At 35.4% G+C, this 27,684-nt stretch overlaps 2 protein-coding genes, 1 non-coding gene and 1 pseudogene across 4 annotated transcripts; 2 read left to right on the top strand and 2 right to left on the bottom strand.

The window, feature by feature from the left end:
• Positions 1 to 1,210: 1,210 nt before the first annotated feature.
• Positions 1,211 to 9,619, top strand: LOC143562265 (phospholipase D gamma 1-like). The gene is made up of 10 exons (XM_077050120.1): positions 1,211 to 2,773; positions 2,857 to 2,973; positions 3,101 to 3,295; positions 3,449 to 3,697; positions 3,767 to 3,835; positions 3,910 to 4,057; positions 4,145 to 4,293; positions 4,442 to 4,618; positions 4,719 to 4,916; positions 9,326 to 9,619. Exons 1-10 carry the CDS (start codon positions 1,211 to 1,213, stop codon positions 9,617 to 9,619), a joined length of 3,159 nt encoding a protein of 1,052 aa, XP_076906235.1.
• A 395-nt stretch (positions 9,620 to 10,014) lies between these two features.
• TRNAL-AAG (transfer RNA leucine (anticodon AAG)) lies at positions 10,015 to 10,095 on the bottom strand. The gene has a single exon. It is a non-coding gene; the product is annotated as a tRNA-Leu (tRNA).
• Positions 10,096 to 10,652: 557 nt separating this feature from the next.
• LOC143562262 (ATPase GET3A-like) lies at positions 10,653 to 15,337 on the bottom strand. The gene is made up of 7 exons (XM_077050119.1): positions 15,077 to 15,337; positions 12,672 to 12,796; positions 12,315 to 12,465; positions 11,869 to 11,979; positions 11,491 to 11,629; positions 11,233 to 11,348; positions 10,653 to 10,859 (listed from the first exon to the last, which is right to left on the bottom strand). Exons 1-7 carry the CDS (start codon positions 15,326 to 15,328, stop codon positions 10,677 to 10,679), a joined length of 1,077 nt encoding a protein of 358 aa, XP_076906234.1. The 5' UTR covers positions 15,329 to 15,337; the 3' UTR covers positions 10,653 to 10,676.
• A 2,247-nt stretch (positions 15,338 to 17,584) lies between these two features.
• On the top strand, positions 17,585 to 20,345 carry LOC143562261 (flap endonuclease GEN-like 1; annotated as a pseudogene). Its single transcript, XR_013140454.1, has 8 exons — positions 17,585 to 17,782; positions 17,872 to 18,045; positions 18,189 to 18,358; positions 18,490 to 18,672; positions 18,764 to 18,974; positions 19,097 to 19,232; positions 19,427 to 19,878; positions 20,036 to 20,345. The product of XR_013140454.1 is annotated as a flap endonuclease GEN-like 1 (transcript).
• The last annotated feature ends 7,339 nt before the right edge of the window (positions 20,346 to 27,684 follow it).

Raw genomic sequence — 27,684 nt, 5'->3', positions numbered from 1 at the left:
GGACTCGATCACTTCTCGGATTTCACCTACGAAGAGTTCAGGCGTACACCCAATCACAATACAACAACATCCTTAAACCATGCATGCATAATTTTCATTTGTTGGTAATTTTAGACATGATTTTAGTAGTGTTATTGGATTTCATAAACATCTTGTTTCGTTAACTACATTCTTCTGGTTTCACAGGTTTCCATGAGTTGATGTACAAGTTCATATTGAGTCACTAGATACATCTTAGATAACTAACCAGTTGATGTACAATCTCCCCTACTTTATCTTATTTGATGAAATTAATTCAATCTTTTCGTGAAAATTTTCAAATTGCTACGTGCATGTAACGCACATAATATTATGTGCTAAAGAGAGGGGCAGTGGTGAATACTGGTTGCAAGAGCGTAAACGCATCTAGTCGTTTTACAAGTTAATTTTAGACTACTGCTTAAAAAGTTTGAACTAGTTAAGTTATTTGGGACCTCAATGGGGGTAACTTTGTGTTTGTGGGGACCGGGGAGTATGGAGTATGATGTGCCAGACTGCCAGCTAGGGCGTATGGGGCATATTTCCTTCGCATTGTGGAGAGTCTTATATTTGTTTTCTTTCTACGTTTTTTTATTTTTCTTTGTGATTTGCTTATTTTTAACAGCATTTCAACATGAGCAATTTGTTGTAAACATATTCATCGTTGTTTTTTTTCCATGTCCTCTTATCACAACGCACGTAAGTAATAGATTTGAGTCTTATTAATACTAATTTATTATTATTAATTGATTGATTTTCAAGATTTATGGTATATATTATAGGGATGTGTGTGCTTTTCAAATATTTTATAAATGATTTACAACCTTTATTTTAGAAAAATTTATAGACTTAATTGAGCAATATAATTTTATACTAAATATGCATAAATTAAAAAGAAAAAGACATGATTATGCATGATCTAAAGGTAACATACCATCTCATGAGAAACAAGTTCTAAGTTGATCCAAACATCATAATAATATCTATCCTTTATAATTTGCCAAGAATTAAGAATTCAACCCACAATTTCATCATAATCTGGGTTGGTGAATGATCCTATATCTTGATCCCAATTTGAAGGTATTATTTCTTCATAAAGTTATCTTCTTTATTGAATTATAGATATAGATTTGAAGGTCATGTTTGATGAAATGCATGCCAACATGAATTAACACCCACTCTATATTATACAATGGATCATAATTACAACCAGCAATCTCAATACAATAATCATCCATACCCTTCTAGCTATGGATACCATCCCAATTATCCACCACCTCCTATGTATTATCCTCATGCATCTTCATACCAATCTCCTACAAATTACCCTCAATACCACCCACCCCCTAATTCATCTCCATATCCACCACCTTTTACATTTCAATCACCATCACAATCTCCGCCACCTTCCGCCCACCTTTACCCTAGTCCACATCCATTTCCCGGTGTCCTGCCTCCATTCCAATACCCTGGATATAATGGGTACCCTCCCCCACCTCAAGAAATCTCTGCTTCTCCGGATATTCAATCGAGTGGGAGCAATGCCCCCACTCATCATCGCCCAACGCTAAGCGGATCAGATCATAGTTATTCATCAACTAACTCCACACCCTTGTACCCTCATATAGATCGTAATCAGTTTGCTAGTTTATCTATTGCGGCGGAGAATGTACCATCTGCTCTGCCATCTCCACCACCTGCCGTCCAAATGTATCAGAGTGCGAGCACAAAGTATGAATCCGACGGGATTCGTCCTAGCGATAATTCTCTTTTTACCTTTGGCTCTATTTCTCATAGTGGTTCTCTTGGTTTAACTCAAAATCCTAATTTTGGGCATGCGCCTACGTTTGTCGATCAACAAAACAATCAATTACAATATCAAACAGTCTCGTTAACGCCTTCTAAGAAGGCGTTAAAGGTTCTGCTTTTACATGGGAATTTAGATATATGGATTCTTGAAGCGAAAAACCTTCCAAATATGGACATGTTTCATAAAACAATGGGGGATGTGTTCAATAGATTACCTGGAAAGAAAACTAGAATAACTAGCGATCCATACGTGTCTATTGCTGTAACAACCGCAGTGATTGGAAGAACTTATGTAATTAGTAACAACGAAAATCCGGTTTGGAAACAGTATTTTAGTGTCCCGGTTGCACATCATGCTGCTGAAGTTCATTTTCTTGTTAAAGATAGTGATGTTGTGGGGTCTCAGCTTATAGGAGTTGTAGCAATTCCTGTTGAACAACTATATTCGGGATCTAGAATCGAAGGGTTGTTCCCGTTAATCAACACAAACGGAAGACCGTCTAAAAATGGGGCGAGTTTGAGACTCACTATTCAATACTTTTCAATTGAAAAGTTGAGTTTATATCATAACGGGGTTGGAGCGGGCCCACAATATATCGGGGTGCCAGGGACTTATTTCCCGTTAAGGCAAGGTGGTAGGGTGACTTTATATCAAGATGGACATGTGCACAACGGGTCTTTACCGGATTTTAAGCTTAATCAAGACAAGCATTATGTTCACGGGTCTTGTTGGAACGATATATTTGAGGCAATAAGTAAGGCTCGACATCTTATTTATATAACGGGATGGTCTGTGTGGCACAAAGTGAAATTAGTGCGTGGGGCGGCTAATACTCCCGAAATTACCCTTGGAAATCTTTTGAAATTGAAATCACAAGAAGGTGTGAGAGTTTTGCTTCTTGTTTGGGATGATCCTACTTCAAGGAACATTTTGGGCTACAAAATAGTAAGTTTTTTTTTTCTTTTTGTCATTTACAAGTTTATTTTTGAATCATCAAAATTAGATAACATTGATCATAATATATTCAGGATGGACTCATGGCTACCCATGATGAAGAAACTCGACATTTCTTTAAGCACTCTTCGGTACAAGTGCTGCTTGTTCCTCGTGTGGCTGGAAAACGACATAGTTGGATCAAGAAGCAGGTATGCAAGAATTTATAACCTAATAGTAAAGAGATATCTATACAAATGTGAAAGGTTATACCTTTTGTAAAACTTCATTATGTTGTAACTTTTTTCTTCTAATTTTTATTTCTTAAACTTGTTTTAGGAAATTGGAACTATATATACACACCACCAGAAAACTGTGATTGTTGATACTGAAGCTGGATACGGTAAACGAAGAATTTTAGCTTTTGTTGGTGGATTGGATCTATGTGATGGCAGATATGATTCTCCACATCATCCCTTGTTTAGGACTCTAAACACGGTGCACGCAGATGACTTCCATAATCCTACTTTCACAGTAATGAATTTGATCCCTTAAGTGTAATTATTCAATCTTGTTAGAAGACTAGTCGTTTTTTATCTTTTAACTTGTTCATCGGTTTTCTAATACATTATAAAAATCAAATTTTTAGCTCGGCTTACGTGACCACCTGATTATTACTTTTAACAGGGTAATCTAGCAGGTTGTCCAAGAGAACCATGGCATGACATGCATAGTAAAATCGATGGACCTGCGGCATATGATGTCATGACCAACTTTGAGGAACGATGGCTAAAGGCATCAAAACCTCATGGTTTGAAAAAACTAAAAACATCATATGACGATGCGTTGCTCAAAATAGAAAGAGTGCCAGATATTTTGGGTGTAAATGATCAACCTTACCATTATGACCAGGATCCCGAAGGGTGGCACGTACAGGTAAATAAGTTGATAGCAATGCACTTGGTATGTTGTCATTACTATTGGATTCATTTCTTCTTTTTGCAGATTTTCCGTTCAATTGATTCGAACTCTGTTAAAGGCTTTCCAAAGGATCCGAGGGATGCTACAACCAAGGTTTAAGATATCAACATTTGAATATTGTCTTTGTTAGTGAACAGATTTTTACTCGATAAAACTTATATCTACAGAATTTGGTTTGTGGGAAAAATGTGATGATTGATATGAGCATACATTCAGCATATGTGAAGGCTATTCGTTCCGCCCAACATTTCATTTATATCGAGAACCAATACTTCATCGGATCGTCATTTCATTGGAGTTCATATAAAGAATTGGGTAAGGATTACGGAACATTTTCCTTAACATATACTCCACTTCAAATTTTGTTAATCAAACTTTTCCATATCTGGTTTCATTTCCTAGGTGCCAACAACTTGATTCCAATGGAAATTGCCCTTAAAATTGCTAGTAAAATTAGAGCAAATCAAAGGTTTGCTGTATATGTTGTCATTCCTATGTGGCCCGAGGGCATCCCTACAGCCTCTGCGACACAACGCATTTTATTTTGGCAGGTAAACCGCTTTGACTACATTTCAGATTCAATATTTCATACATCTTGTTGCGAGTTTATTCACCAACATGTGCAATATATGTTCTTAAAGTTCTGTTTTGTGTTTCTTGAACCTTAAAGTCAATATTATAAATGCTTTAACTTTGCAGAACAAGACAATGCAAATGATGTATGAGGTCATCCACAAGTCCTTGGTTGAACTTGGGCTCGAGGGAGCATTTTCGTTACATGATTATTTGAATTTCTTTTGTCTTGGGAACCGTGAAGCCCTTGGCCCACATGATAATGCGGGTGACCCGAGCCCTAGTTTAGGAAATACTCCCCAGGTAGGCCCCACATTTACTTGTCTTGCAGCATATGGCCTCACTCACATTATATTCATAGCAATTTCTCACCAGAACTTATTAGTTAATATTTATAATTTAGGGACTTGCTCAAAAGAACCGGCGATTCATGATCTACATTCATTCAAAAGGAATGATAGTTGATGATGAGTATGTAATTATCGGATCTGCAAACATTAATCAAAGATCTATGGAGGGGACCCGCGACACGGAGATTGCAATGGGGGCCTACCAACCTCAACATACTTGGGCAACAAAACTCGCATACCCACGTGGCCAGGTAAGTTTTAAAAAAATAATAATAATAATAATAATATATATATCAGTCAGTTAATCATACCCAGTAAAATCCCACCGACAGCAAAGCTATAAGTAGGGTCTGGGGAGAGTGGGATGTAGGCACACCGTACCTCTATCCAAAGGAATAAAGAGGTGGCTTCCAGAGAGACCCTCGGCTCTAAGTACATGTGTATGAAGCAAAATAAAGGAAATCAAAGTTTAACAGCTATATAAAAACTACTACTAATTATAATAATATTAATAATAATATTAATAATAAGATCACATTTTAACAACTATATAAAAGCTAATAATAATTATAATAATAATAATAATATATGTAAGGGAAATACCATTATGGTATGTGACCTAAATAAGTTAAGTCTAAGCCCTAAGGTATTCAATTCTCTCTAAAAATCCTTAACTTTAATTCTACTTCTCCACGAATTCCTATCCTCAACCATGTCCTCGGAGAGGTTTAGGTCTATCAAATCATGCCTAATCCTCTCATCCCAAGTCAATTTCGGTCGTCCTCTACCCCTCCTCCCCTCTATAGTAATGTTGTCTACGGATCTAACAGGATTCGTCGTCAGTCTTCTCTTTACATGTCCAAACCATCTCAATCTCCACTCTCTTATCTTGTCTGCTATGTTCGCCACCCCTAATCTCTCGCGAAACACAACGTTTCTTATTCGGTCTAGCCTTGTGTGCCCACATATCCAACGTAGCATTCTCATTTCTGCTACCTCCATCTTCCGCACTTGTGCCTTCTTGATGGCCCAACAATCTGTTCCATATAGCATTGCAGGTCTAACTGCCACCCTATAGAATTTTCCCTTTAGTTTAGTCGGGAAACTCTTGTCGCACAATATACCTGTGGCTGCTTTCCATCTACACCATCCTACCTGAACTCGGTGGGTCACATCACTGTCTAATTTCCCATCGCTCTGTACAAAAGATCCTAAATACTTGAACTTCGTTACCTGCGGGACCACCTGCCCTTCAATTGTGATCTGTGCGTCTTCATCGTCGTTTATCCCACCAAAATCACAGTGGAGGTACTCCGTCTTAGATCGGCTAATCTTTAAACCTTTTGTCTCTAAGGTTGTTCGCCACTCCTCAAGCCTCATGTTTAGATCTTGTTTTTTTCTCAGCAAGTAACACAATATCGTCTGCGAACATCATGCACCACGGGAGAGTCCCCTGAATCGACTTTGACAGCTCATCCAAGACTACTGCAAAGAGAAACGGGCTCAACGCTGACCCCTGGTGAAGACCTACCTCTACAAGAAAGAAATCAGTATCCCCCACTGGCGCACGGACACTTGTTTCACTCCTGGTATACATATCCATAATTATCTCTATGTATTTCCTGGGCACTCTTCTACCCTCCAAGCACTCCCAGAGCACCTGTCGTGGCACACTGTCGTAGGCCTTTTCTAGGTCAATAAACACCATATGTAGATCACGCTTCTTCTCCCTATACTTTTCCATTAATCTTCTTATAAGGTGTATTGTCTCTGTGGTGGAACGCCCCGGCATGAAGCCAAATTGGTTGACCGTAACCTGAGTTTCTCGTCTAAGTCTAACCTCAATCACTCTTTCCCATAGCTTCATAGTATGACTTAGTAGTTTGATTCCTCGGTAGTTACCACAACATTGGGCGTCTCCTTTGTTCTTATAGATAGGAACTACAACGCTGCTCCTCCACTGGTTTGGCATCTTACCTGATTTGAGAATACTATTGAACAGAGTAGTTAACCACATGACTCCTTCCTCCCCCAGACACTTCCACACCTCGATGGGTATGTTGTCTGGGCCAACCGCCTTAGACCTTCCCATCCTCCTCAGTGCATCCTTCACCTCTTCTCGTGTGATCCGTCGGCAGTAGCAGTTATTCGATTGTTGTCGTTGAAAGTTTGTGTTGTCATGTTCTTCTTGGTAAGCTCTCCCATTGTTAAAAAGATTGTGGAAGTAGGTTTGCCATCTTAGCTTGATGTCCTGCTCCTTGACCAGTACATGCCCATCTGTATCCTTTATGAACTTCACCGGTCCTAAATCTTGCCTTCTACGCTCCCTGGCTTTGGCAATCTTAAACATAGCTTGTTCCCCCTCTTTTGTTTGTAGACTTTTATACATCCGTTTAAAGGCCGCCTTCTTTGCTTCCGCCACTGCCTTCTTCGCCTCTATCTTGGCCGTTTTGTAGTTGTCCCTCAATTCCACTCGCTCCTCCTCATTCGTGCACCTCATTAGCTCCCTAAAACATCCTTGTTTGTCCCTTATCTTGTCTTGCACTGCGTCATTCCACCACCAAGACTCCTTATGCCCACTTGTCTTTCCTGTTGTGACCCCGAGAGTCTCCTTTGCTACTTGGATGATCTTTGTCTCCATAGCTTCCCATATATGAGTTGAGTCCCCATTTAGTCGAGCCCGCGTATGCAGTATGAGTTTATCCTTAAACAGTAGGAGATTTTCGTCCTTCAAATTTCCCCATCGAATTCTCGGTGTACCTTTCTTCTCTCGAACAGTCAGCTTATTTCTGAAGGCTATATCTGTCACTAGTAGTCGATGTTGAGTCACAACTGCCTCCCCAGGTATGACTTTGCAGTCCTTCCACCAACGTCGGTCTCCTTGCCTCATCAAAAGGTAGTCAATTTGCGTGTCGCGTCCGCCACTGCTAAAAGTGATTAAATGAGAATCTTGTTTCCTAAAATAAGAATTTATAATACCTAGGTCATGTGCCACCGCAAACTCTAGAAGATCTGTTCCGGTCTCATTCCTATCACCAAAACCGAAACCCCCATGTACGGCTTGAAAACCATCGTTAGCCTTACCAATGTGTCCATTAAAATCACCTCCTATGCAAATCCTCTCCCCCCTAGGTATGCCCCCCTACCACTGCGTCTAGGCAATCCCAAAATTCTCTCTTTTCCTGATCCCCTAGGCCTACATGAGGCGCGTAGGCGGAGACTACTGCCACTACTTCCTCTCCTAGTACTAATTTCAACACCATAATCCTGTCATTATGTCTTATCACCTCCACCACACTAGTGTGTATTTCCTTAGCCACTAGAAACCCCACTCCATTCCTAGCTCCATCAGACCCCGAGTACCACAACTTATACCCATTACACTCAGCCCCTCTATGTCCTTTCCACTTAGTCTCCTGGAGGCATGCTATCTGAACCCTACGTCTTTTAAGCACATCTACCAATTCTAGCAACTTACCATTTAATGTTCCTACATTCCAAGAAGCCAAACGCAATATACGCTCCCTATCTTTACTCTTTCCTACACCCCTCGTTTGAGGACATGGTCTCAAGTAATAGTCATGGTTTCTACGCTCTATGGTTGCAACTAGTCACACAAACACAGGCAATAGAACACCAAATCAATAATAATAATAATAATAGTAACAAAAACTAATAATAATAATAGTGTGTAGCAATAACAATAATAGTCAAGATATCTTAAAATGAAAATAAACTCCAAAGATCCGGATCACGTAGTAATAATAATATAAAAATAACAATAGTAATACTTTTAATAATAATATCCTTATTAAATAATATCCTTATTATTTAATTACAGTAATGAACGATCTCACCAAGTAATTGCAGAAGATAAAAAATAGTAAGGAACGATCTCACCAAGTAATTGCAGTAATGATAGGATAGTTGTAACCTTCACTTAGGGTTACAAACTATCAGAAAATCCCGCAGCCAAGAACGATTCCTTCTTCAACTGTTGTGACCTTCAACAATAACAAGATCGACGAGAAGCAAATCGATCAGTATTGAACCAAGAACACCGTTAGGGTTTCAGATTTGAAAACCCCAAAACACAACAGCAGAACACCGTTAGGGTTTCAGTATTGAAACCGATGTGGACTTAAAGCAGAACACCGTTAGGGTTTCCAGAAACTTCCCTCACTTAGATTGAACACGTTAAACTGAGGGATTGACGGTTGACTGTGGTGGTGACAAATACAAGGTTGCCGGAGACTGGTGGCGGTACGGCGGTGACACGGTGGACAACCGGCGTATGGTTTCAAGAGTTTTGCAAACTGAAACCAAGTCTAACCTGCAGAAGTCGCGGGTGTTCGGTGGCGGCGGCTAAGGAAACTCGGTAACAGCGGCGTGCGGCGGTGGTGGTCGTCGGAAAATTTATGATGTCGGCTGCAATAGTTTATGCGGTATTTCTATTGCTCGGCTACGATGGTACGCGGTGAAGAGGGTGAGTGGTGGTGTCGGTCTTAGGTTAAGAATATGAATATAAGGTTGGCCGATTGTTACAGTCGCCGGAGATTTTCAATCTATAATAATAATAATAATAATAATAATAATAATAAAACATCATACATTTTTCTCCTTTTCTTTTGTTATTTAATTTGTATGCTTTTTTTCCTAGGTGTATGGATACAGAATGTCTCTTTGGGCGGAGCATCTTGGTCTTGTTGATGATCGGTTTACGCAGCCCGAATCAATTGAATGCGTAAGATATGTGAGAGCATTGTCTGAAGCTAACTGGAGACAGTTTGCGGCTGATGACGTAACAGAAATGAGAGGGCATTTAATGAGGTACCCTGTTGAAGTGGATCAAAAGGGCAAGGTTAAATCTCTTAAGGGATTTGAACTTTTTCCAGATGTAGGCGGTCAAATTGTCGGGTCGTTCCTTGGGATTCAAGAGAATCTGACTATTTGATGAGTTTTTTAGGAAACTTTTCGAAATTACAGTTGTTAGGATTTCTGACTTTTGATACTGTTTACACTTATATATATAGTGGTGTTGTTGCAAATAGGTAGTTTTGTGTTTCATATATGTGCCATTGACTTGATTTCTTTATATTCAAATGATTCCAACACCCCTTGAATTCGATCTCTAATGACAAAACATCATAAGGCACAAGATTTACTTGCCTATTGTGCCACGTATGCGGATGATGTAATTATTAAGGTGATATAGATCTATCTATATTTGTTGAAGTAACTCAGTAAGTATCCCAAGAACAGCAAAAAGATATATAAAAGTTGGCACTTGTTTGTGTAAAGTCATTAACTTTCCATAAGATAGTTTAAGAATGATTAATGAAAACAAATTGTTGAGAGTGGGATTTGAACCCACGCCCTTTCGGACCAGAACCTTAATCTGGCGCCTTAGACCAACTCGGCCATCTCAACTTTTATGTCATTGTGTAACCCATTTAATCTCATAACTGTGATTCATGTCAATCTTGGCATTATTTAACTGGTTACCTATAAATATATATTTGAGTGACCAACAATGCCCAGCAACCCAAATACACTCATTGGCAAAAGGTCACCCACGCCTGTGATCACATACAGAGTTAGTGATCCGGCCCACACCATATCCAAAAGAAGCGTATTGTCCAAAGGCCCACTTTGGTAAAACCCTAGCTTGCACACGACATTTTTGTCACGAACGAGACTCGGACGTCTTCAAGACTAAAACTATACTTTCCGGTTTTTACTTAGAATGGAGTTCGAACCATCGCCACTTCGTTGCGCATGCCATTGGGTCAAAGGCCATCAAGACAACACAAATTAAAGGCAAACGATAAATAATCAGTTTTACATTTGACTGTAGTAACAACTTCCATTGTGCTAAAAACTTCAATGACCTTATAATCTAATCCATTACAAAAACAATGGGCATCAACATAGATCTAACAATATACCCGAATTATACAATATTAGGCATATAGATGTATAAAAACTCTTGATTCTCATAACATAATTTTTTAATTGCTAATAGGTTGTTTCCCTTTTCTTGCCCTTTCTAGTTCAGACTCGGCTTCTTTAAGTTGTTCTTGGAGCCTTGAAACTCGTACTTCTAGCTCTTCTATTGTACCTCGGGTAAGCAAAGGCTTATACGGTTTCAAGAAATGCTCTGAAAACGCTTTTAATGCTTCAACTCCACAAACCTGTCAAAAAAAACCGTTCGTTAATTTTGTGGCTCTTGTTTAAAACTGTTCTTATAAGAACAAGGATCAATTATAACAATGCTTGAATTAATTATAGAAAAATGTTGATTAAATCCAATGGTAGACTAGTCAAGTTCTATAAAAAAAAAGTTCCCATCTTTGGTACACAAATCTTTTTTTTTTTTATTATTTTTTTAACTCTCTGCATAAAGAAATCCAAACCTCATACTTATAAAATTTTAAATCAACTAGATTTATATCTTGTTAGTTTCAAGTTGAGACTTAAAAATTCAAATCTTAAAAGGGTATGATTAATATTTATTACTCATTAATCAAGAAAACCCGAACCCATAACCAGAAAAGATCCGTTTACCTCTTCTGGCAGCAATGGCAGCTTTGTAATATGGAAATCATCATACAACATGTAGAATTGATCCAGATACTTTTGTTGCATTTTCATTCGAGCTTTGAGCAACTTCGATTCAACTCCTGGAATAAAAATAGAAGCGGGCTTAATATCTGAACATAGTTCGTATTTCATTTTGTGGGTCATGTTTAAAGGACCCATGAAAAGACAAATGAGCTTAATGAATAATAAATTTTCCACCACTAAAACAATGAGAAAGTGTACCTTCTTCATCAAAAAGTACTTGATTGATGATGATATTATGTGTATCAATCTCAAACTTAGCGAGTTCTTGCACCAGTCTCTCCGTCTCATATAACGAGAGAAATTCGGGAATGCACACGCACACAAAAGTTGTCAAATCCTGTATTAGGGTATAATTTTTAACTGTTGATGGTGTTAAAAGAATCTATTTCTAATTTTACTCAATAAGTTGATAATAAATTCTTTTGCAGCTAGTATCTAGCTGATTATTCAAAACTAATCTTTGACCACTAAATAATAACACATACGAAGTAGGTTAGCCAAACATTAGAAAATTTAATGCAGCGTTTAATCACTTTGACAAAGGGTACTTTAGACATTTCACCAATGAATGCATACCGGATCTTTGAACTGCCTGTTGACTTGTTCAATAACATCTTTCATGCCCTCCAGCTTTCCAAGAATTGCATCCTCGCCAAACTCTTCTCCAACCCCAAACATACGAGTCATCTGTTGTTAAATTCCACACATTCATTAACAAACCACAAATGTAACGGGGTATTGACCCCATAACTAGGCCTATTTCGTGGGTCCCATTTACTTTATTCGAAAACAGAAGAAGCTAAGGAGGTTATACTCAATAACACACTTTCATTCATTCTTTAGCTTGTGGGCCTCGCATCTAGTACCTAGACAGGACCCACAATCAGATCTTGGTTTCTTCCTGAATCATATAAATGGGACTCACGCCATACAGATGGGATCCAATAAAATTTGTTAAATTGTGTAAAATAAAATTGCAATTACTTTTTACTTCTATAAATTGGAGTTCAAAAGAAAAATACCTGGCCGATCAAGCCACCAAATTTACTCTTTAAGCTCATCATTTTGTCAAGACCTTTTTCTAACGTTGAAGGAAATTGTAGCAACCGAAGTGTATGGCCAGTGGGAGCAGTATCAAAAACTATCACTGAATAATCCATGGTCTGCACCAACCTAACACCAAATATATGAAAATACATAAATTAATCTCAAAACCAAATAATAATTCAAAGATATATTACTAGCTGAATTTCAAAACCAGGTTACCTAATTTTTTCCTCATATTAAAAAACAATGATGAAAGTGATTTCGGTAAAGATGATTGCTTTATTCTGTCTTTATGAACAAGTTACTAATATATGAATTAAAAAAGAACTCACTTTAGCATCTCGGCAAAACTCATAGCCTCATCAATTCCAGGAATTGAATTTGCTAAATCTGATAAGAAACCATCCATTCCATCTGAACTCCCCGTATCTTCGTTCTCCACTGTGGGGTCCACCTCCTGCAAAACAGAAACGGATTTTGGTCCACGAGCGTTCTTTTTTTTTTAAGCAACCATTACTAAGAGGTTTTAAGATCGATTAATACTCAAACCTCATTCAGCATTTAACCGATTAAAAAAACAACCAAATTGTGAAATTATAGAATTCAGACACACCACATAAGAGCTTTTAATGAATAGAGAGGAAACGAAATATTACACAAGTAGTTTGAAATTTAGTTAATTTACCAATGGAATCAAGAAACATGATATAAATTAGCAATAATTTGTCAACAACCAAAAATGGCAATTTTTTGTGAACAAGAATAGTCAAAAGCCATATGAGATAAACTCTAAGTCCCAACTACCAAAATCAATCAAGAAACATAAAAGTAACCATCAAAAATGAAAACTTTTTGATCAATAACAATATTTAACAGCACACATGCTTGAATTAAACCAACCTAGTTGAATAAATAAGAAAATAGACTAACCATTGCATACAGATTGGTGAAACATGAAATCAATTAGCAAGGACTTGTCAATAACTAACCAAAGATGGCATCTTTAATGAACAAGAATATTCAAAAGCCATATTAAACCCTTATTTGGGAAAATTGAGATAAACCCTAATTCCCAACTATTTCAACTATCAAGAAACATAATATCAACTATAAATCATCCGTCAGGAATGAAGCTTTTTAGTCAATAACCCCAACTCAACAGCATATACTTAAATTTAACCAACCCAGTTAAACAAACAAGAAATTAGGCTTGAAACAACTAACTAACCATTACATACAGATTTGTGAAACATGAAATCAATTAGCAAAGACTTGTCAATAACCAAAGATGACATCTTTAATGAGCAAGAATATTCAAAAGCCATATTAAACTTTTATTTAAGGAACATTGAGATAAACCCTAATTCCCAAGTACTTCAACTATCAAGAAACAGAAGATTAACTATAAATCATCCATCAAGAATAAAACTTTTTGGAAAATTACCACAATTCAACAGCACCCATGCTTGAACTTAAACAACCCGGATAAATAAACAACAAATTAGGTATGAAACAACTAACTAACCATTGCATCAAGATTGGTGAAACATGAAATCAATTAGCAAGGGCTTGTCAATAACTAACCAAAGATGGAATCTTTAATGAACAAGAATATTCAAAAGGCATATTAAACTCTTATTTGGGGAGAATTGAGATAAACCCTAATTCCCGCCTACTTCAACCATCAAGAAACATAATATTAACTATGAAACATCCATCAAGAATGAAGCTTTTGGTCAATAACCACAATTCAACAACACCCATGCTTGAATTGAACCAGCCCTGATGAATAAACAACAAATTAGGTATGAAACAACTAACCATTGCATACAGATTGGTGAAACATGAAATCAATTAGCAAGGACTTGTTAATAACTAACCAAAGATGGAATCTTTAATGAACAAGAATATTCAAAAGCCATATTAAGCTCTCATTTAGGGATAATTAAGATAAACCCTAATTCCCACCTATGAACCCCAAGTAAGTATCAAGAAATATAATATTAACTATGAAACATCCATCAAGAATGAAACTTTTTAGTCAATAACCGCAATTCAACAACACATGCTTAAATTTAACCACTCCAGTTGAATAAACAAGAAATTAGGTATGAAACAGCTAACCATTGCATACAGATTGGTAAAACATGAAAACAATTAGCAAGGACTTGCCAATAACAAACCAAAGACGGAATCTTTAATGAACAAGAATATTCAAAAGCATATTAAACTCTTATTTGAGGAACATTGTGATAAACCCTAATTCCCAACTACTTCAACTATCAAGAAACATAATATTTACTATAAATCATCCATCAAGAATGAAGCTTTTTGATCAATAACCAAAATTCAACAACACCCATGCTTGAACTTAACCAACCCGGTTGAATAAAAAGGAAATTAAGTATGAAACAACTAAACTAACCATAGCATACAGATTGGTGAAATATGAAATCAATAAGCAAGGACTTGTCAATAACCAAAGATGGAATCTTTAATGAACAAGAATATTCAAAAGTCATATTAAACTCTTATTTGGGGAAAATTGAGATACACCCTAATTCCCACCTACTTCCTATGAACCCCAACTATCAAGAAACATAATATTAACTATAAACCATCCATCAAGCATGAAGCTTTTTGATCAATAATCAAAATCCAACAACACCCATGCTTGAATTGAACCGACCCAGATGAATAAACAATAAATTAGGTATGAAACAAGTAACTAACTAACCATTGCATACAAATTGGTGAAGCCATTGACGAGGGTAGGCGATTTGGTGAACCTTTGTTGAAAGGCATCGCTGAGATTGTGAGCAGGATCGGTAGAGATGATGAGAACAGAGGATCTGACAGAGGCCAGCAGGATGGAGAGAATGGAGCTGCAAGTGGTTTTGCCAACACCCCCTTTGCCGCCAACGAAAACCCACTTGAGAGTATCTTGTTCCAGTACATTCTGCACGGTTCCTTCGGGTATATCAGCCATTTGTTTTGGAGTGATGGTGTTGCAGAAAGAAACTTGCAAACCCCTATGTGATATGGGGTGTTTGGTGTTCGATGATTTTGATGATGTGATTGGTGTTATGTAGTTTGGGGATAGGTGGTAGATGAGATCTGCAATGACTTGACAACGGGGTGTTTCGAGAACATTAGTTTAATGAAATAGGATTATTATTAAGACTTGGGATCCAAAGGTCTCGGGTTTAAAAGTTAACTAAAATTGGTTTTTTACAATGATAGGTTTATTTTTTGATGGTGGTTTTTGTGAATCTTGAGCGTCAATAAAAATCGGATGATGTGTAACATGTCGGTGTCCCCATGTGGCACAATAAAGGCGTTGCGACACTAAGCTCCATCATTCATCTGTACATAGTGATGAGTTTCATCATGATGGTGTTCTTTAATGAGTCAGGTCTGAAGCGTTAAAATCAGTATAAATGGTTTACGCGTCTCTTAAGGGCTCGGCTCATTTAGGTGGTATGGATAGATTCAAAACGCTCTTAAAAAAACCAATTGTGAATTATATCTTGATAAATGATAATTATGGTTTTCTTATTAATGATAATTATGGTTTTCTTTAGAAAATCGTGTATAATTATGAAATATTAAACAATTAGTTATTAAAGATTTAAAAGATAAAAGAAATATATTTTGTGATAGTATATGAAAGAATGTTTCGTGGACCCGGATAAAGAAGAGGAAGTTTTTTATAGGATTGTGATTATAACGTGTTGGAGCTTTTGGAAAGCGAGGAATGAAAGAATTATCGAAAGGAGAGATATCAAGATAGATTTAATTATAGGCGAGATTAAAGCGTTAGGATTTCTTTGGTATAATCACATGTCCAAAAAATGTCCTATAAATTGGACAAATTGGTGTAAGTTTACTCTCATGTTATAGTTGGTTAGTAGTGTTTTGATTGTTCATCGGCTTGTGAATGGGGGCTTGTTTCGGCTTTTTTGTCGGTTGTTTGTAAAAGTTTACGTTTTGAAAAAAAAATGTTTCATGGACCCACAAAAACTTTAGTTGCCCAATGTAATGGAAAATTCCTAAAATGTGTATTTTCAAAAACAGGTTTCGATGGTTATCGTTTACAAAAAAAATTTATAGAAATAGGTATTTTAAACTAGTCGTGACGACTAGATTCTTGGTGTCAATTGGTCAGACGACTAGTGGTTTACAAAACTGGTCGTGACGACTAGTGGTTTACAAAACTGGTTCAAACGACTATTTTAGGCTAAGAAAATTTAAGGATACATATTTTGAAAAAAACTAAACTTGCCAGGACGATCATTTTATGTGAAAAATAGTCTGGATGAGTTTTTATGATTTTTTTTTTACTTTTCTTAATATACTATATTATTATACTTAATTTTACTCCTAAATAGTTTTTCTTTTATAATTTATAAAATATAAAGTTTTACTAAAATCCAAATATATCGTAGAGACGTTTTTTATCTACGTGCCGATATAAATTTATTCAGAACCGAGCAGGTAAAAATAACCTTGGTATAAATTTGATCCGCTTGATTTTGAATAAATCTTATGTGGGCATAGATAAAAAACACGTCTCAATGGTGCATTTGAATTTTAATAACACAATAGTTTAAAAATTATAAAATAAAAACTAATTACGTGTAAAATAAAATATAATAATATAATATAATATTAAAAACAGTAAAATATATTCATAAAAACTCGTCCAAATTATTATTTACCTAAAATAGTCTTCCCGATAAGTTTAGTGCTTCAAAATACTCGTCCCAGCAAGTTTAGGGCTTCAAAACACTTGTGTCTGAAATTTTCTTAACCTAAAATAGTTGTCGCGACTAGTTTTATAAACTATTTGTTGACACAAAGAATCTAGTCATCATGACTAGTTTAAAATACTTATTTCTTGAATTATTTTCAGATAATACCTAAAAGTTGAAACCCCATGCAACATTTACCCAAACCAAACTTCGTTAAATGGCTAAAAGTCAAAGTGATTTAAAACTTAAAACCCGCTTGGTTTGAAACCGACCAAGTTACAATCGGTTTCAGTTTGGAATTTGCCATATTTACGAAGAAAATTACAAGTTCCCAAATCAGTTAACCGGGTCTCGTCTGCGGCGAATTTTGCCGCAAGATTATCTGCAAATCTTTTGAAGCTTATCAACGAACACTCTAATCTTGTTTAAAATGTCAGTTGAATAAAAAGATCCATTCTTTGCGCATCTTGAAGAAACCAATACCAATAATAATGGGTGTTGGCGGAAACTTTTGGGATCTGCTTAAACCCTATGCTCGAACAGAACTTGGGTTTGATTTCTTAAGAAACAAGAGGGTAGCCATTGATCTATCCTATTGGATCGTTCAGCATGAAACCGCAATCAAAGCTCACACCCGAAACCCTCATCTCAGACTCACTTTCTTCCGTACCATTAATATCTTCTCCAAGGTAATTGATTTGTTAAATGTATAATTCTTGACTTTGGAACTAGACAGCTTTCAACTTGGAAAATTTTAATAATTGGCAAATTTATGCAGTTTGGTGCTTTACCTGTATTCGTGGTGGATGGGACGCCGTCGCCATTGAAGTCTCAAGCGAGAATTATGCGGTTTTTAAGATCGTCTGGCGTTGATCCTGCAAGCTTTCCGGTGCCGGACGGTACCTCTGTTGACAGGAATAAAAAGTTTTTAAAATGTGTTCAAGAATGTGTGGTTAGCAATCTTTTTTATGTTTATTTGTTTTGATTCATATTCTTGTTAATTTAGTTAAAGGCTAAATGGATTAAAGCTGTGCTGCAAACATGGCAGAAACATAAATTTTTAGTTTTTTGCATTTATATATATATATATAACAGGAATTACTTGAACTTTTTGGGATGCCGGTTTTGAAAGCAAGTGGGGAGGCTGAAGGGCTTTGTGCACAGTTGAACAAAGAAGGTCACGTTGATGCTTGCATTACATCTGATAGTGATGCGTTTCTGTTTGGTGCCAAATGCATCATTAAGAACCTCAAACCGAACTCAAAGGTAATGTCTTTTTGGTCAAACTGGCTAGCCAACGTTCTTATTTAACGAATTGGCCCGTTAGAGATAAAATAAACTTGAATCCAATCATTCTTAAGAGTTAATATACTTTTTTGTTGCATGTGAACACGCTGGAACCATTTGAGTGCTATCACATGCTAGATATCGAAGCTGGCTTAGGACTTAAAAGAAACCATTTGATAGCCATTGCTCTTTTGGTTGGAAACGATTTTGATCTGAAAGGTGTCCAAGGGATCGGGCTCGAGTCAGCACTCACATTTGTGAAATCTTTTACTGAAGATGAGGTTTTAGATAGGTTTGACTAACTTGGTTACCAAATGTTTCACAGTTGACCTATTTGGTACATTTTATGTGACTATTTTGCCAACATTTTAATGTTTTTGCAGATTATGTCAGTTAGGATGTGGAAGCACGCCTACGAATAGTTTAGATGTGACTACACCAAAAACGAGGCTTCCGCATTGTTCGTTATGTGGGCATCCAGGAAGCAAGAGATCTCATCTTAAGGATTCGTGTGAATGATGTAGTTCAAGTACACAAGAAGGTTGTTTGCAAAAACCACTAGGGTTTAAATGTGACTGCCCATCATGTGATCAGGTATCTGTAGCGTGTTTAGTTCTTTCTATCAAATTTGTGTGTGCGCGCCAGCTTAGATTTAGTGCAGCTATTATTGATCCAACCAGTTGACTTTTTTTTTTTGTTTTTTTTTGGAGTTACAGGATAAGAAAGAAAAAGAACAAAAAAAGAATGAAGCCCGGAAAATGAGAGTTTGCAAAAGAATTGCCACTGAGCCAAACTTCCCGAATAATGAAATCATCCAGGTGTATTTGAACAACAACCACACCAAGTTCCCTGGTAATTTCAGAAGCATTAATACGATTTGTGGTGTATAATATATATAGACTAGACCTGAGAAATTGATGTTATTGTCATAGCACGTTAAAATTTTAAACAAAATGATTTAGGAGGTTGTATGCTTAAACGGAGTGAGTATTCGTTTATATACTATACGATACGATTATAACACCTGTTTTTTTTCTTAATTTTAGATGTCGAACCGTTTATGAAAAATCCGGACACGGAAATGCTGATTGACTATCTAGTTTTTAAGCTAAACTGGGAACCTTCTTTCATCCGGCAAAAACTCTTTCCACTTTTGTCCACAATTTTCTTGAGAAATATAGCCAAAAATCAAGAAACTGATTTGTTGTATGGACAATATGAATTTGGCTGCATTCAGAGAACTAAGATAAGATTTGGTCATACTTTCTACTTGGTTAGTTGGAAAAAACCAACACAAACGAGCAACAATAATATCTACGCAACACCTTCTAAAGAGCCTGAAGTTCAAGAAGATGATGATGAATTGGCTGATGATATATTTGATGAAGCTGATGTCACTAATGTTCGTGTTGATGATGGGTGTTTGTTGACTGATGAAAATATGGATCTTGTTATGGCCGCTTACCCGGAAAAGGTTGCTCAATTTATGCAACAAAAGGTGACAACTATTTTTTTCCCTTAAAAGCATTATTATTACAAAAACAGTATACCTTTTTAATAAAGTGGTTAAATTTTTGTTAGATATAACACATAGCCTAGTTTGTTCCCAATATCGTTGTTCGTTTTTACTAATTTCCAGCTTGGAAACCTTGCAGGAGTTGAAAGAAACGAAATCAAGGAAAAAAGCTAAAGCGAAATCTGCAGTAACCCCTGAGGATTCAAGAAGTGTGCAACTTAATATAACACAGTTTTACCGATCAACAAAAGGAGAAACTGCTGAAAAAATAAAAGATGCTGATTTTTCTGTAGCAAAAAGGAGTGCGGGAAACAAAAGTTTTTCGAAGTCTGCCAGGCGTCGCCTGTTATTTAATTAGAATGTTATTTTGTTGCTTAGGCTTTTGTGAATGTAACTTGAAATGACTGTAAATAGTCTAAGTTGTTTGGTTGGATAGAATTTAATGACAAGCCTCATAATTTGTTTAATATTTGGAAACCGACCACAAGTAAGACATCTAACAACCTTGAAACTTTTTTTTTATCAAAGTTTGTGGTATGATATATTGACTAAGCAAATTAACTAGAGTGGATAGCGATTGGAATAACAATCGATCCATCATTATGACGGATGGCGCCTAACTCCGGTAAACTGAGGAAAACGGAAGAACCCTAGCTGTCAATTGCCTTCAATAGCGTATTAATGGTCGGATAACATATGCCTTGAATGATTGTCGATTAATTACGCAGGGATAGGATCGTTTATAGTTACTCCGTGTGTTACACGGGATTTGTCAAATGAAAAAATTTAATAAAGTTCATTATTTGAAAACAAAGGGATTGGATCAGATAGAAATTAAATTAGCGTGCTAATTGTGATAATCAAGTAGTGTAATTACACTACGATGTAATTATATAATTACACTATTTGATTCGTACAGTTAGTACACTAATTTAATTTGTACAACAACTTTTCCCTGAGATAAAAACACAAAATTAAAGGTAAAAAAATAAAGGAAAATTGGATTTTAATAATCTCAACTTTCTGTTATTGGCCGATAATAATCCCAACTTAGTTTATTTTCACTAGTGGTCCCAAATTAAAAAAAATTGGCTCTCAATGGTCTCTCATTAAAAAAAATCTAACGGCGTTAAGTTGTTTCCGAATTTCAAACTGATTTTTTAGGGCTTTTGATCGGAAAAATGATACGAGTCGATTGATGTAAAACTTAGCTCTAAATGATACTCCAAGTAGCTTAATTTTTGTTAATTTTAAATTCAAACATCCGATTTAAAGCACTAATCAAGCCATTTGAAGCATCATTTCGAGCTAAGTTTTATGTTAATCGACTCATATCCTCTTTCCGATCAAAAGCCCTAACAAATCAGTTTGAAATTCGGAAAAACTTAACGCTGTTAGGTTTTTTTTAACAAGGGACCATTGAGAGCCAACGTTTTTAAATTTGGGACCACTGGTGGGAATAAACAAAGTTAGGATTATTATTGACCAATAATAGAAAGTTGGGATTATTAAAATCCAATTTTCCTAAAATAAAATACACAGCATTACCAACAAAAAGTCTAGAATCTTAAATTTGCATTTATATGGGAAACATAAAAACGGATTAAATATTGTTATGAGTTCAATACTGCTATAATTTTGAAGAAGCAATAAAAACACACTCAAACGAATTCACAGCAATAATAAAACTAATTCAAATTTGAAGTACATTGAATGATTTGGAACATGTCATATAAAAGTAACTGTCAGGAAAAGTTGTTTTTATATATGATTTTATTTCTGTTGTTGAAATTGATTATGTGATAAGTGTTTATGAAATAAAAAAAACGGAATTGACGGTTTCCAAGAAACAAACAACTCATGTTTATAATTTTTCAGTAAAAAACATGAATTGTAGTACTTAAAATTTTTAGGGTATAATTTAATCATGGTTTTAATGTTTAAAGTTTTTTTTTTTCAGAATGATTATGTTTAGAAAATTAAATTAAAGATTCAAAATTTAAAATAATCACATTAATTGGAAGAGTTAATAGCCATTTTCGTCCCTATGGTTGGATACTTTCGCCACTTAAGTCCAAAGTTTGAAATTTTGTCAATTTAGTCCTTATAGTTTTAAACATTAGCCAATTACGTCCCCCCGTCTAACGACATCCAACTATGCCGTTAGTTTTAGGGGTATTTTTGTCTTTCTCCTATTTATTTTTAGTCTATGGTCAGTTTCGTCCTAGTGGTTTGATACTTTTACTACTTCAGTCCAAAGTTTGAAATTTGTCAATTTTATGTTTAATTTATTCAGTTATTTATTTATTTATTTGCTACTTTTGTCTATGATGGAATTCATTGGTAAAGTGGTCAGGGTAATTTCCTAAAACTGAACTATACCGAAAAAACTAAAATCGATTCTCTGATTAATTCATAATAGTTAGGGTTTAGAGATTAACATATCGTAGCAAACACCTGGGTTGAAATCAACATCAAGAGGTCGAATATCCCGTATTTCCATATTTGCTCAAGAAATCAATGCACTAAATCGCATGTGTATTCTTCAAATCGTGGTATTGTTCTTGAATTCGTCGAATTCAACCCTAGAATTGTAGTCGATATGAAGAATTCAAGAACAACACCATGATTTGAAGAACACACATGCGATCTAGTGTATCGATTTCTTGAGCAAACATGGAAATGCGGGATATTTGACCTCCTGATGTTGATTTCGACCAAGATGTTTGCTACAATATGTTAATCTCTAAACCATAACTATTATGCACCAAAGAACGATTTTAGTTTTACCGGTATAGTACGGTTTTAGGAAATTACCTTGACCACTTTAATAATGAATTCCACCATGGGGGAGAGTTTAGAAAACATCTAGAAACTAAATACGAGGGGGGGGGGGAGTATGATTATTGTTATTGACAGAGTAAACCTGTTTTGGTCGATGCTCGATGGGTTTGGGCCTGGCTTATGTTCTTAAGGGCTATAGACAAAAAAAAATAATAATAAAATAAGTAAAAAAAATAAAAATAAACATAAAATTGAAAAAATTTCAAACTTTGGACTGAAGTAACAAAAGTATCAAACCACAGGGACGAAAATGACCATTAACTAAAAATAAATAGGAGAAAGACAAAAATACCCCTTAAACTAACGGCATAGTTGGATGTCGTTAGACGAGATGACATAATTGGCTAATGTTTAAAACTATAAGGACTAAATTGATAAAATTTCAAACTTTAGAATGAAGTGGCGAAAGTAGCAAACCACAGGAACAAAAATGGACATTAACTCTAATTGGAAATATAAATTAAATAGCATTATTAAAACATATATATATATATATATATATATATATATATAAAGTAAGAAGCTTTGCATAATAATTCAAATTGAATTCACAAGTTCTTATTACAAAAAAAAAATGTTGACTTCTTTAATAGAAAATAAGGTATACATTAAACATAATTATATTTTAGTATTAAATTGTTGTAAATGGTCATTGTAAATGGTCAAGTATTTAGGATCGTTTGTCCAGAGTGATGGGGGCAAAGATAGTGACGTGACCCATCGTGTTCAGGTAGGTTGGTATAGATGGAGAGCAACTACAGAAGTTTTATGCGACAAGAGGTTCCCAACTAAATTAAAGGGGAAATTTTATAGGGTTATCATTCGACCGACGATGTTGCATGGAACAGATTATTAGGCCATTAAGAAGACACACGCTTGTAAGCTAGAGGTAACAGAATTGAGAATGTTGAGGTGGATGTGTGGGAATACAAGATCTGATCGAATAAGAAACGACGTTTTTCGGGAAAGATTAGGGGTAGCTAATATATCAGATAAGACAAGGGAGGGGAGATTAAGGTAGTTTGGATACGTGAAGAGAAGACAAACGACAGATCCTGTTAGATCAGTATAAAACATTATTATAGAGGGCAGGAGGGGTAGAGCCGTAGAGGTAGACCCAAATTGACTTGTGATGAGACGATTAGGCATGAGTTGATAAACCTGCATCTCTCTGAGGATATGGTTGATGATAGGACTTCTTGGAGACGTAGGATTAAGGTTAATGACTTCTAGGGGGATGATATAGTTTTGGTTTAGAAATATGTTGTAGAGCCATAACCTTACCAACTTAGTATAATTTGTTTATGCTGTTAGTATTGTTTATTTTTACTATTAATATGCTATTTATTATAATTATTTCATCTACTTATCTTTTTCTTTACTTTTCTAAGGGGATGATATAGTTTTGGCATTTTTTAAAATCCTTTTATTATGTTGTTCTTTCACAATCAAGCACTTTATATTCGTTATGAAATGGTTCATCAAGTGTGTTAAGGTGAATTGTGACATCCATCGATTTCGGGTCAAATTGTATTTATTTTGTAATTATTTTTATGTTGTAAACCGACCCGATTTATATCCCGAACATTTCAAATATATAAAATATTGGATTTTATGTTACTAAAACATTCCCGCTTTTCTAATTTGAAAACCCCCTTTTACGGATTCGAAAACGGACTTAAAACGCTCAAGATACATCAAAAACGAACTTCCGGACGCGAACCGACGTGCAGACTAGCAGCAGACCAGCAGCCCCATCTTTTTTTTTTTGTTGTTTTGTGACTTGTCTTGACCCTTCTTGCATGCAAACCTTGATATCACACCCCATGCTTGACCCTTTCAACCCACCCTATATATACACCCTTATCCCCTTCATTAATCCCTGCTCATTCATCTCTTTCTCTTCCAATTCTCAAGCATTCAAAGGTGTTCTTCATATTTTTTTGGCAGTTTGACTTTCCAAAGTCAAACTGACCATAGTCTTACATTATAATCAACTTGTTAATACTTATTTATACTTGAAGATTGTTACACAACATATATATAATAGCACCCTTTGTACCTTCGGTGGGCATTTCTCCGGTCTCGGTCGGTTAAGTGTCCGGCCCATAAGACAGAGCTACATGGAGGACTCGTAGTAGTTCTTGATTATATATATTTTCCACATCTAACCATCAAACTTGTTATACTTGTTTAACTTCTGCTCATCTTAGTTCTATTTTACATTTTGAGTTCCATGGTTATGGGTTTGTAGAGACTAGCCTCGGTTATTCCGTAAATAACTCCAAACCGGAAGCCGAACTCTTGTTTACTAGTTTGTTTAAATAGTTGTATAAACATGTTTTATGTAAGATTTGAGTTTCTAAAATCATTTTAATTAGTTCCATGGTTATGGGTTTGTAGAATCTAACCTCGGTCTTATCCCGAAACAAGATCCGAACCGGAAACCGAACTTTCGTTTAAAGACTTTGTTGTTGACTTTTTGTATGTAAAACTTTGGTATTATTATTTATAAATTATTTTACAAGTTCTATGATGTTTGGACATGTGGTAACCATTCTTGGCCTTATTCCAAGATAAAAACCGAACTAAACCAAGTTTACTCGCTTAAGACACACAAGTGTGTTTTTAACCATTAAAGCTTATATATTTCTTTAAAAATACTTTATAAACTGATTTTAATTATTTTCACAAAGTACTCGGAATGTTGAATCCAACTTGATCTTATAACAAAGTTTGGACCGATTAAACCGAACACTCACTTAACGGACGTTGTTAGTTCTAAAACAATAGAACTACATACTTGGTTAAGTCTCTTTAAGATTTATTGAGTTATCTCATACATTTATTATTTTGGGAAATTTGACTTTGGGTTTGGTCAAGTCACCAAGACCCGAACCGACCACCCGAACACTCGTTAAAACCCGTTTTAGTATCTATATTATAAAGGGACTTGCTTCCTTGCATTTTTACCCACCTTATTACTTAACATAGGTTGAGTAAAATTAAGGGCTAGATACTTTAACCCGGTTTCGAGCAAACTTACATTTTTAAAGGACTATTATTATAATTTCTTAAATATTTACATTTTAAACCTTAAACTTTAAATTGTTTACATTTCTTATCATTTATTTTCGTTTAAAGACTTCCAAGACAACTTTTCTAATACAAGACTTCTTCTCCTTTAGGCTTCGTTCGTTAAACTCATCGTTCCGGTTAATCTCCAAATCATCAAATCTTTCAAGTTTATTACTTGAACGTGAGTACTTTCATCCCCCGTTTTCACTCTTTTATATTTTGGGGGTGACATTGCAAATTTATTCAAATCCAAATGATTTATACTTGAGTCTTAAACCACAAACTTTATTGTATACTTTACTTAAATAAATGCTCGATTTGGTGTTATATGCTTATATAAGTGCTAATGTGTTTACCGCTTTTGGATGGTTGATTCACAAAATCCGAGTATATCTGGCATCCCCTTATAGAAAGGTGTCGTTAATGTATTCTTATTAACGATTTCATACAAAATCCGAGTACATTTGGCATCCCCTTATAGAAATGTGTCGTTAATGTATTCTCATTAACGATTTCATTTATCTAAATTGTTGCTATTATTTATTGTTTTGTATACAAGTTGTGGAATTTCATATCATATATCTATTGTTCAAAAACTATGAAATTGCTCACCGACCTTTGTGTTGACAAAATCTATTTATGCAATGTTACAGGTTTGACTTTAGGTTGACTCGAGGACTTGAAGAAAAAACGTTATCGAGACTATTAGGATATTAGCAAAACGAACAATATATTAATTACTATGATTTGAATTCGGTTATTGTATGAACAAATTATGTGACTCTTTGTGTTTTTATGAATTTAAACGAGTTGATTAAATATTGTCACTTAATAGTGTCGTGTGCGATGAACAATTGGTTGCGCCCCGACGTTTTCGTCATGATCGGAGTGTGATATGAATCCTTACCTTATGTTGAAAGTTGGTTGCTCAATATAATTTGAGTGTGAGGTCTTTAATTTTATGAATAAAATTACCCAAAATATGATAAATGGCACAGAAAGTTGAGGTGAATAGATCAAACGCATAAAGTTTTATTATAATATTTTAATATTCGGTGGCTGTTTATCAAATGTGAAAAACCAGACGAAAAATAACGTATAATTTAGTTCAAGGTCACTTTTATGTTAATGCTTCTAATGATAATTGCCATGTTTCTGTAACATGTATCGGGTTTGAACACATCGGAGTGTTGGAGGATGACCATGTTCTTCACATAACGCATAAATTCTAGCCTGTAGGTACTTTATAATTGTTTTTTTTTCTTTCTGGTAATGCATGTCTAGGTGACTTTGCCTTGTTTATGTTTTTCAGAATTAGAGAAAGAAAGTGCTGCTGGGATGTGGTAACAAAGTCGAATCCAGGATTTCTCATTTCTATTGCTGTTTGCCAGGTATCTCTTGAACGAGCTTATGTAAATCTAATCTGTGTACTTTGTCGTTGCTATTAATTACTGTGACAATTCTTTTACTATCTGAATTGTAGAAGTTATAGGATGCCTCCTCAATTTTGTTGCAGTGATCACTGAAAAAAACAATAAGATATTGAGTGCGCTTGTACATATATCTGAATCTGTGTGTGTTCTAATTATGTATCTTATCCATCATAAAAGCACCACCAAAGATCTAGATTTAATTCCCAAGATCAACTTTACATATAGATTGCCTTGTGTGATATTCTGGTTAAACTCCATGCTTGCGATTGATGGCCAAGAAATATAAAGTTCTGTTTTGGATTTTGGTCATTTCTTTCAAAAATTGAATATTCGAACTATTGAATGTTTATTTGTTGTTTATTTTATGTGTGGTTGGACTCAAATAAAACAGAACCTCTTGGAGAGATTACATTAATGTTTGTTTTTCCATTGT

The sequence above is a fragment of the Bidens hawaiensis genome, unplaced genomic scaffold, assembly GCF_021521415.1.
Source record: "Bidens hawaiensis isolate Kalapana, Puna unplaced genomic scaffold, B.hawaiensis_p1.1 tig00020922_1, whole genome shotgun sequence".
Taxonomy (NCBI): Eukaryota; Viridiplantae; Streptophyta; class Magnoliopsida; order Asterales; family Asteraceae; genus Bidens; species Bidens hawaiensis.
This window is presented reverse-complemented; position numbering and strand designations above follow the sequence as displayed.